The sequence below is a fragment of the Polyergus mexicanus genome, unplaced genomic scaffold, assembly GCF_030449975.1.
Source record: "Polyergus mexicanus isolate NDT 795.1 unplaced genomic scaffold, iyPolMexi1.0 SCAF_12, whole genome shotgun sequence".
Classification (NCBI taxonomy): Eukaryota; Metazoa; Arthropoda; class Insecta; order Hymenoptera; family Formicidae; genus Polyergus; species Polyergus mexicanus.
The window spans coordinates 2,899,934-2,915,263 of record NW_027223332.1 but is presented as its reverse complement, the minus strand read 5'-3'; the positions used below and the strand labels follow the sequence as shown (position 1 = coordinate 2,915,263).

Here is a 15,330-nt window from a genome sequence, read left to right as displayed (position 1 = left end):
TATCTTTTTAATATTACTAGCCGCTCTTTGTAAACTTTATATAATCATCATAATTAAAAATTAAATGCGGAATAGATAGCGCAACATGCGCCGCATAGTGGTAAACGAATGAACTAGCGATTATTGAATACTTTTTTTGTAATATTTTCGGAATGTTGCTGTAACATTGCTAAAGTTATATTGTAAAATAATGTCTTTGCAATATTTCTGCAACATTAAACTGCAATATGCAATATTACAATGTTGCAGCAATGTTGTTGCAAGCTTCAGTGCTGTATGGGATGTGTATCAGAACATAATTTCTTTTAGCTCGACCGAAATCATATCATTCATTATGCTATATTAGCAGCAAGAAGCTGGAATCTATCTCATTCAGATTCCTGCGCAATGACTTCTGTATAGACGCAGACGCTCTAGGCCATTCTTTCTCATCGCGCGAATTGGTCAATCTTTTTAAATTAATTTCTCAATGATTATTACAAAAATCGCAAAATGGTACAGAACTTTCCTTCTACATTTGAGCCAAATCTACCTTCACACTTCGGGTATGTCAAAAATTTTATCGAACACCCCGTATATATATCACGAAAGAGAAAACTCTAAAAAAATACGATTGAAAAAAGAAAAATTCTGCACATATTATATATCATGTAAATAATACATACAATTTATTATCTTTATTTACTATTATATATATTATGTATTGTTTATTTTTTTTATATAATATCTCTGTCGTGCATATACAAAAGTGTGCCGATTCGAACGCGTGGATGTTCGTGGCTAATATTGGCACACCTGCGTGAGTTCGATCGAGAGTCATCTTTATCTCGATATCCTCCCGTTTAACCTCTTTCGGGGACCCCGTGACCGGTGAAAAAAAATCGGAATAATCGCAGAAGAATTTTTGCGAGAGTCGCGAGTTGACTTTTCGTCGATCGCTCGGTGGCATCCATTCGCTGACCAGCGCACAATACTTGGCGCATTGCATCTGTGGCCAACATGGCGGCGACGTTAGGTCGAATTTGTAAATCGGGTCTTTTAAAACCGAATTACGGCATCTTAATCGGCCAGGTAAGCGAACGACGAGCGTCGATGACATCGGCGACGTCCGCGTGCGTCTACTCGCGATAATTCACGTTGAAAATCACGGCGTTCGAGTGTCGCAATGTTAACGTTAAACGATATTGACCCGAGGGCTCGTCGAGGGTAACTCGTGTCGGCTGCTATGTCACAGCATCATTTCCCACGACATTTACATTCCAAGGGACGTTCGCGCGACATCGGGACGCCGGCGAAAGTCGCGACGTCGCGCGATTGTAATTCCGTGACGGTCTCGTCGATATTTTAATTTAATTTAACAGATGTTATGTAATAGCGAGCGATCAAAAATCGGGATGCTGCCATGATGTCAAATATGTGTTGCTCATACACTTTCAATGCGTGGTCGATAACGCAGATGAACGTGTATTATTATCGTGCTCGGTATCACATTGAATAATACTTAATATACATGACATGATCTTATTGTCTAATTGAAAGAATAGTTATACCTATTATCAAGTGTATGTGTGTGTGTGCGCGCGCGCGCGCATATATATATGTGTATTGTATAATTGTAAATTTTGAATCAAGTATTATTTTATTTGTTACTTTGGAGCCCATACATGCCCTTTATTAGACATATTTTTCTCTAATTTTATTATATTAATAGTAATATTTATAAAAATTGAACAAATGTAATGTTTGCAAGTTCAAATTTTTTTTATTCATCAGCAGGTATTAATGTATCTTTGACTTTATATTAACAGAGAGTACATATAGTTATATTATATACGATTCAGTTTACAGTTGATCTATATATAAATAATAAATATCATATGAGGAATATATAAATGAAAAGTGCGTTTATAAATTTTAAATAATTGAAGTAAAAAATCAAATTGATCAATATGTGAGAAAAGAAAATAGAGATATATAAAGAAGGTAAACGTATACATAAAGTAGTATTTATTTCCCCATATTTTTATAAAATATACTATATGACTTTGTTATTTGAACTTTGAATTTTATATTTTTGCAGACCAACAATTTCTCCACTGTGAAAGATTGGTCTAGGGGTCGGAAAGCGGTATGTGAATTTAATTTATCTTGATTGAAGATATCCTCACCTTGTCCCACATTCCTCATCCATTAAAAACACATTAACTTTGTGTTCTTTCCAAACTACATGTATTAATAGTAAGTTAGAATATTTCTCATTTCTTCATTTATCTATATATCTTTAACATGACAATATTATTATGTAACATGTCCCAGTAGCGTTATATATACTATACTGCAAAAAAGAAAATAGTAATACATATAACATTTTTTTTAATTACAGTTATTAACATGCTTAGGAGTAACAGCCGGAGGCATCAGTGCCTTCATTTATGCTTTAGATAGTTCAGTAAGAGCTGGCGATTTGGTAGCTCATGCACCAACATACAAATGGGATTTTTATGGATGGTTTAATTCATTAGATCATGCTAGGTGCGATTTTTTAGCACAGAAATATTAAATAAAATGAAAATATTACTATTGTTATTAATCTATAATATTTTATAGTATGCGAAGAGGATGGGAAGTCTATAAGAATGTATGTGCTGCTTGTCACAGTTTGCAATATGTGGCATACCGTCATCTCGTTAATGTTACTCATACTGAAGCAGAAGCCAAAGCTCTCGCGGAAGAAGTCCTGGTATATTTTATATCAATTACAAGAAATCCATTTCATGTAACTTGATAGAATATAAAATGTAATTGTAATTTTTGTGATATAGGTGGAAGATGGTCCTAATGATGTAGGAGAATACTATAAACGTCCAGGAAAATTATTCGATTATGTACCAGCTCCATATCCGAATGAAGAAGCTGCTAGAGCAGCGAACAATGGTTCTTATCCACCTGATCTATCTTACATAGTCAATGCCAGGCATAATGGAGAAGTAAGTCATTTCTTAGCAGTATACATAGAAAGAGAAAAAATACGATTAAATCTATTAAATCGATAACGATCTCTTTTATGTATACATTTTTTGTTAAAAAAACATCGACTTTTTAATTTCTTTTCCAAAACTTTTAACTCGATTGTATAGATAATATTAAAAATATTATATATGTATTGAAATTTTATTATTTATTACACATATAAATAACTTTTATTTGAAAGTGTATTTCATATTTCAGAACTACATTTTCTCCTTATTGACCGGATACTGTGATTCACCAGCTGGTATAAATTTGAGAGAAGGACAATATTTCAATCCATATTTCTTAGGTGGTGCCATTAATATGGCACAGGTGAGTCCAATTTATTTTGTTTAAATAAGAAATGTTAAAATTAGCGAGATTTTGAGTTTTAAATAAAATAAAAAAAAGGAAAGAGAAAACAAAGATATTCATTATTCCAATCTTTTACAGGCTATTTATGATGAAGTCTTGGAGTATGAAGATGGTACTCCTCCAACTGCCTCTCAAATATCAAAAGATATTACCACATTCCTAATGTGGACTTCCAATCATGAATTTGATGATCGAAAACGAATGACTATCAAGGTGAATTGAATATCATATATTTTATTTTATTCTAATATATATCTTATCTTAATTACTTCATTATTATTTGCAGGTTATTGGAATAATGTCAATTCTCGTTGCTGCTTCATATTATTTCAAACGACACAAGTGGACGACTATAAAGAGCACAAAAATAATGTTTATTCCTAAAAAATACCATTAGCTATCGTGCTAGAAATTAACTCGGCGATGTTAGCTATTATGCTGGTATTGGAATGTAGTTTCACAATTTAAGCAATGTATCCAGCAAGTAATGGCTCCTTTCTGAAGACTCAATCTTACTCATATAGCATTTGACATAAATTGAATTGTCAATTTGTCATCACCAAAACTTAAATTATACATTGTACATAGCTATATATCAAATGGAGTTCATCGTCTGATTTAAATAAATTGTTAAACATAAAGAACATCTATTTTCTTTAATACGATGTTCATATGCAATTCAATTGACGATCTTCAAGCAACTCACAATATAAGTTTGAGCATATTTATGAATATTTCAATCTACAAGAGAGATTAAAGGATATATTTTAACTTGATTGAGTATATTATTTCTGTCGATTTTTGGTAAGATCCAATTTATATATTTATATATGAGATTATTCTGTGCATTACAACATTTCTTACAAATTACTTATTACAAATTTTATTATTGTTATTTAAAAGCATTCTCTAAGATTACATAAGTAAAGGCATGTTTTTAAAATTTATTCAAACATATATGTGTAAAGTATCCGCATACACAAATTTGAATATATAAACTTATTTTATTTTGATGAAATATCGATTCGTTCAAGACTTAAAAAAAAATAGATTGTTAGAATATATGGGTAAGAAAAGAAAACAATACTCTTTTCTAAGGAAATCATTTTATTCTCCTTAAGCTTGATTTCGTCCACATGGAGTTCTTAATTCGTTACTCTTTCAATAGGATGATTTTTAAATTACACTATTATATTACCGATAGTACTGAAATGCAAAGCAGACGAAGAGGTATGTATATTTCGTGCGCATGTACCATATGTTTGGGTAATCGAAAATTTTTAAATTACACAAATGTGAAGATATTTTGAAATCTACTTTGGTGGCATTTGCTTTAGTCTAAGGTATAAAGATTTCGATTAATTGGACGATACAGATCTCCAGACGACATCATAATAATATTTTATATAATTATGCTCTTGCTGGAACATAACATGTCATTTGTCGGGAATCATCAATAGGCTGCATACAATTTAACTCTCTTTCAATAATATATAATGCATATAATTTATAATTGTAATTGCACTAAAGGTGAGATAGATCTGATTTTGTAACAATGAATACGCAGCATATGTATTTTACACAACGTGTTTAAGAATTAGAGGTATGATTTTTTATATTATAATAAAATTATAATTAAAATAATTGTATTCACAATACATCAATCATGAAGCCTGGATCAAATAGTAAACAGAATATCTATATATACATATATATATGTATATATATACTAATCATGTTATATTTTAATAGATATAATCAAATATACATACACATACGGGTAGCGTGTATACTTCCAATACACATATATTCAAATACAATACTAAATAAAAGATCTCGTTTATGATGCTTCATACGTTGATGTACTTTGCCATACAACATTATGTATCATTCACCATATGAAATATTACAAATCAAATGTATGTTTCATTTACGGAGCGACATCTCGACGATTACAAAACGTAATTCGTCTAACGTAAGAGGCCGTTTCTAGGATATAACTTGCCAAATGCACGCAACATATGCACGTTATTTCGTCAAAGAACGCCAGTTGAAATAGTACGCAGCATGGAAAGGTAAAATGAATGTACAAATTTACGATTTAGAATTTACAAATTTTCTAAAACATTACTGAGTGAGAGACACCTCCACAAGAGATGAAATGGCACTTACGCGCAAACAGAAGAAGTCTTAAAACGATTCACAGTACCAGACATTATCTTTCATCTCGTTAAAAAACTTTAAAGGCATAAGTTATATTCTTACTGATTATCCATTTTATTACACAGTCTGTGTCTCCAGTTTTAAGATTCAAAATATGATTTTTTCACTTTACATTGTACTAGCTTGAAAAGCTGGAGCAGAGTTCCCGTAAATCAGATTATACGTAAATGAAATTACTAATTCATGCACATATGATAGTATATTTGCAAAATTAAATCTGGAAAGAATGCTATATTTTTAATGAAAAATTTTAATAAAGAACCAGCTGTGTTTAATATAAATATTTTATCAATTTTTCTATCTATACATAAACTTGGTACACTCATTCAACTTTCCAAGCTATTACCTTCTTTCTTTCACAAAGTTGTTTTTTTTCATGTTTTTTTTTTTGTTTCTTTTTAAACATATATTTTTAGCGGGCACCATTTTAATATCATTTGGTACCTTCATTATAGATCTCACCTCATGCTATTGCAAAAAGGAAGATGTCTCTGTTTGTATTAGTAGGCTAAAAAGTGCTGCCTTCCGGAGGCTGAGAAAGTTTCATATTTTCTTTCAACGTCATCAAACGACGGAGTTCTTGAAGAACTGTTTTAATTGTATATTCTCGTTGCCATTTTGCAAGGACTGGTACACTGCGATTATCCACCTTGTATGCAAATTTTATTTATTATCCTAAGTATATATATTTTTATATTACTATAAATGCACATTACAATCTTATATACTTACAGCTCCAGTAGCACTGTTAATGCAATTCATATTGATTCTGCTTAAAAATCTTACATTAGGTGCATCATCTGGATATCTTTGACCACAATCAATTTTCAGGCTATACATTCTATTTTCATACGGCGTCTAAAACAATGTATGAGCATTAAATTATACATATTTTACAAGTCCTTGATGTTCTATTCAAAATATTTATTTTGATGTAATCAATTCTTATAATCATTTTCTATTTTAATGTAAAATTCATACTTTTTTTATATATACATATTATCATTCATATTAATAACAAGGTATATTTTTATAACGTTATATTTGCTATAAATTACATATTTAATTATCATAAACGTAATATCTTATTGCAATTTATATTAACATAAAAAGAGTTTTGGGAATAGTTTAGTTAATATATATATTGATATATACAGAGTGTCCCCAATTTATATGGCAAAACTTCAGGAGCGTGTAGGGGACCGAAAAGGTAAGACAGAAAGTCGTTTAGAGGTTTGCTTATTTTCACTCCATTTTGAAAATCACAAAAAAAGAAACAAAACAAGTATTGGTTTTTTTTATTTATTTATGTTATCATCTATTTAATGCAGATATTGTTCAAAATGTTGCCCTCTTGCAGCGATGCAAGCATTACATCTAGCACTGACCTCATTAATTGCAGCTAGACATTGTTCTAGTGATATTTGGTACATTGCATCTATAATTCGGTCTCTTAATCGCTCTCTTGAATTGATTGGCACCGTAAAGGATAACATCAAGCGTTTACATATGTAAGGAACCTTGAAGCAGAAAGTTTATTCGATGCCAATCGACTCAAGAGAGCAACTGACATTGAGAGATTGAATTTTTGCGATTTTCTCTAAAATGGAGCAAAAATGAGCAAACTTCTAAAGGACTTCTTGTCTTAGTTTTTCGGTCCCCTACACGCTCTTGAAGTTTTGCCATTTAAATTGTGGACACCCTGTACATTAATTTTTATCCAGGAGAAAAGTATATTTGAATACAAGAAAATGATAGATTGGTATTACAATTGCAGTGAAGAAAGAAAAAAATTATATAAAATTTTTCATTTATATAAATATTATTAAATATCTTACCCTAGGTGGCCCAATTATCATACCAGTCCAATGCGTGAGGGTCATGTCATCGTCATTCTCTAGACCCCAACTGATCGTTCCATCGCCCACACCTTTCTGGCCTTGCTCCAGTTCTTCCAAGAGACGGAAGTTTCGGGGCACGACTGAAATGACATTTATCACGGCTTACATTCTGACAGCTGAGACGATGTACATATATACCCGCGCGATGACGTACGTATGTATACGCGCCCGATACAGGTTATGGCTCGAGGCGGGCATCGAGCATGGTTAACCTCTCAAGTCGAATCTCTCGCGAGTGATAACACCGAGATCTAGATTGAAGCTGGTATCGCGAGTGAAAGAGAGAGAGAGAGAGAGAGAGAGAGAAAATGACATCGACGATGGGAGGATTCTCGCGTCTCGTCCCGATCATCTGTTAACGCGAGAAATACGAGGCGGTTTCGCGACACCCGACATCCTGTCAACTCGCGTTTCTCCGCGCACGAAGCGCTCGATGGGCGTTTAATTCGCGAAAGAAATATTCCGTTCACTCGAAATGCCGAGTCTCTCGATAATAACGATAACCCGCGCGTCTTTTCCCGCGTGCGCGCGCGCGCGCTCGCTCAGTTGCGAGCGAACGCTTAACAAAATAACTCACCTACACCGGTGTTGGGCACCGCCATGATCTCTGTATTTCTGCGAAGCGCCGTATTTTTTTTTTTTCCCCTAAAGTGCAAGGCGATCGTAGGCGCACGGCAATGTCACACGTGGGGCTGGCGCGGCTTTCAACTACGGCGCGTGCTTCTCATCACCCGGGACGTCGCGATATCCTGCGGACCAGATTGCGCTATCACCCCGAAAATATACTTTGCGAAAATTCAGCCAACCTCCGCGCTCCGCGAGAGATCGCCCCGTCACCATAGACTAAGTCGTTCTCTAGATCAACGTCAATGCATTCGTTGGCGGAGTCTCGCGCCTCGCCACGACCGGGGATCCTACAAACGGTTTGTTCGTTTCGCTTTTACCGTCTACCATTTGATTCGTTTACTGTTTTCAAAGTCCAAATCTACACGCTTATTTCATTTTAAACGCCGAAAATGTGAAAAAGTACAGCTGTAACCTATCGATCTCTACCTCTCTCTATTTTAATCATATCTTATTATATGTCTGTCTTCTTTTAACTTTCAGTGAACGACATAAACGAAATAATCTCACGAGTGTTGCGTATGTCAAGTGGAACGCGCTTCTAGCGAACTTGCCATACGCCGTGGCGCGGAGAAGGAGAGAGCGAGAGCGAGAGAGAGAGAGCCTACGAGCGTCGCTTATTGGTCGGGGTCGCTTGGTGGGGGGAATGAGCGTCGCGAGATGGCGGGGGAAGCGACGTAAGGAGCACAGTGCGCCATATCGTCGCCGGCTAGTTGCGCAGGAGCACTCGCGGGTAGCGCGCGAGCGCGGACGAAGGTAGATCTTTTTTTCTCCCCCTTTCCCTCCGATAAGATGAACGGCGCGCGATAACTTCGTCAGTTCCGTGTTTCTTGTACGGGGACGGGGGTGCATTTCGTCGCGCGATGCGATGCGCCGTGTGAGCGCCGGTTTTGTGATCGCGAGAGAGACGACGACGGCGTGCCGCCCGATGCCGCCAAAGGACGATCATTAAAGTCCCCCGTGTGTCCTGTCCGACGTTTGCCGCCTGACGTGGATTACTTGAAGAGAGAGCAGCGGTCGACAAGTGCGAGAGAACGACGGACGACACGGTCGCGGTGAGTAACGATTATTGTGTATACTGTTTGTGTTTTGATCGCGCGTCCCGATGGGACAGCGCGAGCGCGCGTCGTCGATTTAAGAGGAGAGAAACGCGTGATAAACAAACGTAAATACTATTGCTCGGATAATTATCCAGCTGCGAAGGCGAAGCACACACGGTATAGTGCTCGCCATTAACGACGGTTTGTTGTTCTCGATCGCGCGAGAGTCTTCGCTTGCATGGGGGGGCGTTACATTTGTACGCGATGTGGGACGCTCCTGACATTGATCGTCGTTACTGTCATGTCATTACCTCGCTCACGAATGATCGCGGATGCGATTAGCGCTGATATTAATGGGATTATGGATACTTTGAGCAGATATTTTTTTGTATATCGATAGTCTCTCCGAAGAGACTTCAACGCTTTGGTCTTTGTGTCTTTTCGGTAAATAAGTAAGTTATATCGAGGATTGGTCGCTATCGTTTTAAAAGAGAACTTCATTCTATGCGAGAGAGAGATGAAGCGATTATCTTTTATTGAAAAAGATAAAATTTTATTTTTCTGTAGAATATATTTTTAATCGACAAATCTCGCGTTTACGGGGTAAGATAAAATTTTTATTTATTATCTTGAACAAGAAAGTCCCCCCCCCTCCATTCTTTTTTTAGCCGTCGTTTCAGTTATGCATATAAAAATATAATTTTTCGAGAAAAAATAATGGTCGAAAAAAGATATTTATAATTTATGTGCTAACGATAAGTCACGATTGAATATATCAATGTCGTCGATGTGGACAATGCAATCGATTATTAATTTACGTTAATGATTATTAATTGATTGAGAGCTAGTATTGGGGAAAAAAAAAATTGTTAACTTGACTAAATCCGTTCAACTAATTACCATTTTTTTTTTTTTTAATTGAGATATTTAAGTATTTAAGTCATGTTAGATTTAATAAATGTCGTATATTTGGCTTAAATAAATAAATATTTCAATTTCAAAAAAAATGGTGATTAATTATTATTACATACATAAATATATATATACAGGGTGTCCCATTTTAAAGGACCCATATATTTTAATGACATATTTTGATATAAAAAATTAAATATCTCGTAAAATATTTAGTTATCGTAATACTTTTATGTACAGAATAATGAGACAAATAAATTAGTATAAAAAAAAATTGTTTTTAAGAAAATTATTTACAATGTATTTTTTTAAACAATTATTTGTTTTTTTTTGGTACTAATTAATTTGTCTTATTATTCTGTACATAGAAGTATTACGGTAAGATTATCGAAAACTGAATATTTTACGAGATATTTAATTTTTTATATCAAAATATGTCAAATTCAAATATAAAATAACTCAAAAAGTACTTAATAAAAAAATACTTTATTATAGTGTTTTGGAAAGCTCTCGATGTCAGCTACAAGAATACTAAATAAAAAATGGGGATTTCCATTTAAGATTTTAAAGTTGACCTTCACATGACCTTTAAATGATTTTCCAAGGTCAAATCATTGTCACCATCTTATGGCCCCCTCGAAACCAAACAACTTTTGTCTGAAATATTTTTCTCTTCCGGGCTTGGTTTTTGAGATATTTGAGTGGGTCCTTTAAAATGGGACACCCTGTATATATAATATATATATATATATATATATATAATATATATATATATATATATTATATATATATATATATATATATAAATAATAATAATAAATACATACATAATAATAATAAATATATATACATATATATTATAACATACTAAATATTATTATAAACAATGAGGAAAAGAACTGTACAATCAAAATAGAATTGAAATTGTATCGAAAGCGATATTTCAGTTAATGCAATAACGGATTTGCTTATTAAAATATCATATTGGAAATAATACCTTTTAAATCAAATAATAAATTTGTCTCATTTTTTTTATTATTTATTGCTATATTTTTTATTATTAGTATTATTATTCTGTTGCTAATATCAAGTCACTCTCCTTTCTTTTTTTTTTTTTTTTTTTTACGCCATTCTGCATAATTCTGCAGTAATTCGTCTAAATAAAATTAAACGGAATCAAGGGACACTATATTAAAGGACATTAGGCGTCCTTTTCGGACGCACGGATGGAAATTAAATATAAACGAGCACTCGATCGAGGCCGGCTTAAATCGACGTACAGATCTGATTTAAGTTTAACCACGGAGCTCTTACAGTCGATCGGCCAACCTCGGCTTAACCTTTAAATCACGTTGGCGACGAGGTCTCGTTTCCATCGGAAATTGCACGCGTCAACGTGCATCTTTGTGGGATAAATATCGCGCGCGCGCGCGCGGACGGACGAGAGAGAGAGTGAGAGAGAGAGAGAGAGAGAGAGAGAGAGATATCCGGTGAGATTGGCAACCACGAATTGGTCGCGAATCTCGTAAAAGCTGGAATCGCGGGGCAACTTTTTTAACACATTAGGCATCTCCCCCGCAAAATATAATTTTAATTTTATTAAATAAATCTATTTAATTTTTTTATTAATTAATAAACTTTACGAGAAAATTCAATTAAAGATTGTATATCGCATGCGTAATTTTTGACAAATGCATTCTTTCAAAAATATTTTATTCTCTATCAATTCTTTCTTATTGATTTTATTTTGTATTATTAAGCTTTTATTAATTTTATGTCGTATTAATTTTTTTTTTCTTTCTTTCTATGATTTCTCACATATACAAGATTGATTGTATCAAGTGTGTATTAATTAAAGATACACATACATTCAATTAATATATTAATAATTCGAATAGTTTTTATTCAAAATACTCTCGATATGTTTATATATGTTTTGCTATGCAGCATGATATTATAATTTACTACTCGAGTAGAAAAGTTTCTGGCCAATGCCTAAAAACTAACTAGTTTTTCTAATCAAGATTTTTCTGCCATTTATTAGCCAATAATTGAGTAATAATATTTTTCTCGAAATTTTATGGCCAGTTATTAGCTGTAATATGATATGTTCTTTTTTTTCTACATAGGTGGCGCTTCAAAAATATAATATTTGAATAAAAAATAAAAAAAAATTGATCAGTATACATTATGGATATTATCTATAATTTTTTTAGCTACATATTCTCATACATAAAACTGACAGATGAAAAGCAGTATAAAAAAGTATTTTATAAATTTTGCTACAATAATATACAGTAAGAAACTACAATGTTTTGGTTTAATAATAGTCTCTTATTTTAGTTTTTGTAAAATATTTTTCCAAAAAATATTAATATATTTAAAAAATCAATAGATGTATCGATTTCTTTCCGTCGAAATTTATTAAGCAGAAATTCTTGATACATATTAGTATCTATGCGATATTGAGACGTTGCTGAAGTCGAATTTTGTCTCCGCGTTGCGTTTTTATAAAGTCGTTGATCAACCAAATCTCTTATTTTATTGCAATAAATTTATTAATATATTTCATTTATAACACTATACTTACATACTATATACCAGTATATACTTTTTCAGTGATCTTTAAAATTTGATGACGTAAATAGAAAAAACTTACATGTTTGATATATCATTTCTAGATCTTTTTTAACTATTGATTTTATATACTCGTATTTTCTTTTTTCCTTTTACGCGCTTTCATTAATTGTTGATCCATATTGTGATAATAAAAATTTTTTGTCTGGTCAAAAATTTATCATCAAATTTAATTAAATTCAATGGGACCCACACTTCTTTTGGTTTTTTTTTTAGGTTTAACTTTTTAAATATTTATAATGCTTTGAAGAAATCATTTTTACGTTCGATTAAAAAATTGAACGTCAAAGGTAAGCCTGTATGTATAGGTTCATCATCAATAAACCCTTAGGAAATATACAACAGAATGACATTTCTAAACTCCTAATATCGATATCCTCATTCATCAATTCCACGTTAAATAAATAATAATCAATAAGCAGAAGCAAAAAACAAATTAATTAACAACAAATAACATAACCATACAATAGAAACCACAATCGCGGATTCGATTCTCCTATTGTAAATTAAAACAATTTTTTTTTTTTTTTAATAATCTGATATAATATTCTATTAACATTCAATTTAATAAAGTATTTAATTATTTATATAAAAAAATAATAAGGTTTTTAATACGATATATTCATTAGCAAACGGTCTCGATATATTGGAGCAATTCTTTTCTATCTGTTTTCAATGTGTTTTATTTTTTTTTTTCTCCTATAAACATATATACAAATTGTTAAAATTATTAAATTTTATTTTTCAATATTACATCATACATGTACCGTTGTGTGATATGCATATTTTATTCTTGTATTATATATCAAATACTTGTCAAAAAAATATCAAATAAAAATTATATACCGTCTTGAATGAATCGAAGACGGTAAGAATATTTTGTTATTAAGAATATTATCAATTTTTATTACACATTTTCAACATAAATTATATATCTTTTTTATTCAACTGTAGACTATTAAATTTAGAAAATTAATCGTTGTATTAATGTAAATAAAATACTTGTAAAACAATACTCGCCATTAAGATGATGAAATTTTTTTTCATTTCTTTATTCGTGTACTTGGCGTTTTCTTTGCAAACTTTCCACCATCGTAAATTCATCATTAAGCATGGCGATCGGCACGCGTACGCATTATACTCTAGAAGCTTTCACCATTTGCTTGGCTACGCGAGTGTTATCGTTCGTATCCGATATCATTGTATCGCGTGGAACATTAATCAGGAGTTGCACGATACAGAGATAAATTAATTTCGTGCTCGAGAGTGCGCGGCAAATGAAAAGGGAAAGGATTCGACAAAACAAACTGATTCTTATCACATTTGCAATTTTTATTTATGCCCAAATTAATCGCGAATTTCTCGAAAGATGTCCGTTTGACGGAAGTAGGAAATTTAAGGCTTGCAATATTTAAATATAAATTTTAGAACTGTACACAGGGTGTCCCATTTTTAAGGACCCACTCAAATATCTCAGAAACACTGCGTTAAATAGAAAAATGTTTCGAACAAAAGTTGTGTGGCTTCAAGGGGGCCATAAGAAGGTGACAATGATTTGACCTTGGAAAATCATTTGAAGGTCATGTGAAGGTCAACTTTAAAATCTTAAATAGAAACCCCCATTTTTTATTTAGTATTCTTGTAGCTGACATCGAGAGCTTTCCAAAACACTATAATACAGTATTTTTTTATTAAGTACTTTTTGAGTTATTTTATATTTTATTTTGACATATTTTGATATAAAAAATTAAATATCTCGTAAAATATTCAGTTTTCGATAATCTTACCGTAATACTTTTATGTACAGAATAATGATACAAATCAATTAGTATAAAAAAATAATAGTTTTTAAAAAAATTATTTACGATGTATTTTTTTAAACAATTTGTTTGTTTTTTTTTGCACTAATTGATTTGACTCATTATTCTGTGCATAAAAGTATTACGGTAAGATTATCGAAAACTGAATATTTTACGAGATATTTAATTTTTTATATCAAAATATGTCAAAATAAAATATAAAATAACTCAAAAAGTACTTAATAAAAAAATACTGTATTATAGTGTTTTGGAAAGCTCTCGATGTCAGCTACAAGAATACTAAATAAAAAATGGGGGTTTCTATTTAAGATTTTAAAGTTGACCTTCACATGACCTTCAAATGATTTTCCAAGGTCAAATCATTGTCACCATCTTATGGCTCTCTTGAAGCCACACAACTTTTGTTTGAAACATTTTTCGATTTAACGCAGTGTTTCTGAGATATTTGAGTGGGTCCTTTAAAATGGGACACCCTGTATAATGCGAAAATTCTGAAAAAATACTAACAGTTATATATTAAAATATTTATGCGTTTATTACACATTCCACAATATCTCTTGAAATGGATAAATTTTTAAAACTCACTCGATGATAGTTTCATGAAAATATATGAACATATACGCGAACATATTTAATATCTTTTTTTTTCCTCTAATTTGATTATATAATATAGTATAAATATATATTCAATTTTAACTCTCTAAAATTAAAGGCTACGATTTTTAGATCGTATAATTGCATGAAAACCGCAATTCTTTGCATCTTTCTTCGAGCGATTTACTCGAAATG

The 15,330-nt window shown here is 32.1% G+C and overlaps 3 protein-coding genes across 6 annotated transcripts in view; 2 read left to right on the top strand and 1 right to left on the bottom strand.

Annotated features, from left to right (window-relative positions):
* Nucleotides 1–790: 790 nt before the first annotated feature.
* Nucleotides 791–4,104, top strand: Cyt-c1 (Cytochrome c1). The gene is made up of 8 exons (XM_070304827.1): nt 791–1,071; nt 2,081–2,128; nt 2,384–2,532; nt 2,608–2,740; nt 2,823–2,987; nt 3,229–3,342; nt 3,463–3,597; nt 3,671–4,104. The coding sequence occupies exons 1-8, from the start codon at nt 1,000–1,002 to the stop codon at nt 3,779–3,781; spliced, it is 927 nt and encodes a 308-aa protein (XP_070160928.1). The 5' UTR covers nt 791–999; the 3' UTR covers nt 3,782–4,104.
* Nucleotides 4,105–4,473: 369 nt separating this feature from the next.
* On the bottom strand, nt 4,474–8,366 carry Uev1a (Ubiquitin-conjugating enzyme variant 1A). Of its 3 annotated transcripts, none has more exons than XM_070305370.1 (4): nt 8,086–8,366; nt 7,446–7,588; nt 6,340–6,465; nt 4,474–6,256 (listed from the first exon to the last, which is right to left on the bottom strand). In XM_070305370.1, the coding sequence occupies exons 1-4, from the start codon at nt 8,108–8,110 to the stop codon at nt 6,116–6,118; spliced, it is 435 nt and encodes a 144-aa protein (XP_070161471.1). In that variant the 5' UTR covers nt 8,111–8,366; the 3' UTR covers nt 4,474–6,115. The 3 variants fall into 3 exon arrangements, with proteins under 3 accessions (XP_070161471.1, XP_070161475.1, XP_070161474.1); XM_070305374.1 differs by lacking the exon at nt 8,086–8,366 and adding an exon at nt 7,677–7,769; XM_070305373.1 differs by lacking the exon at nt 8,086–8,366 and adding an exon at nt 7,663–7,747.
* Nucleotides 8,367–8,798: 432 nt separating this feature from the next.
* The window catches only part of Src64b (Tyrosine-protein kinase Src64B), a 61,192-nt gene continuing 54,660 nt past the window's right edge, over nt 8,799–15,330 (top strand). For both annotated transcript variants that reach the window (XM_070305366.1, XM_070305369.1), the window contains exon 1: nt 8,799–9,187. The gene's annotated coding sequence lies outside the window, so the exon portion shown is untranslated. The remainder of the gene's footprint in view (nt 9,188–15,330) is intronic.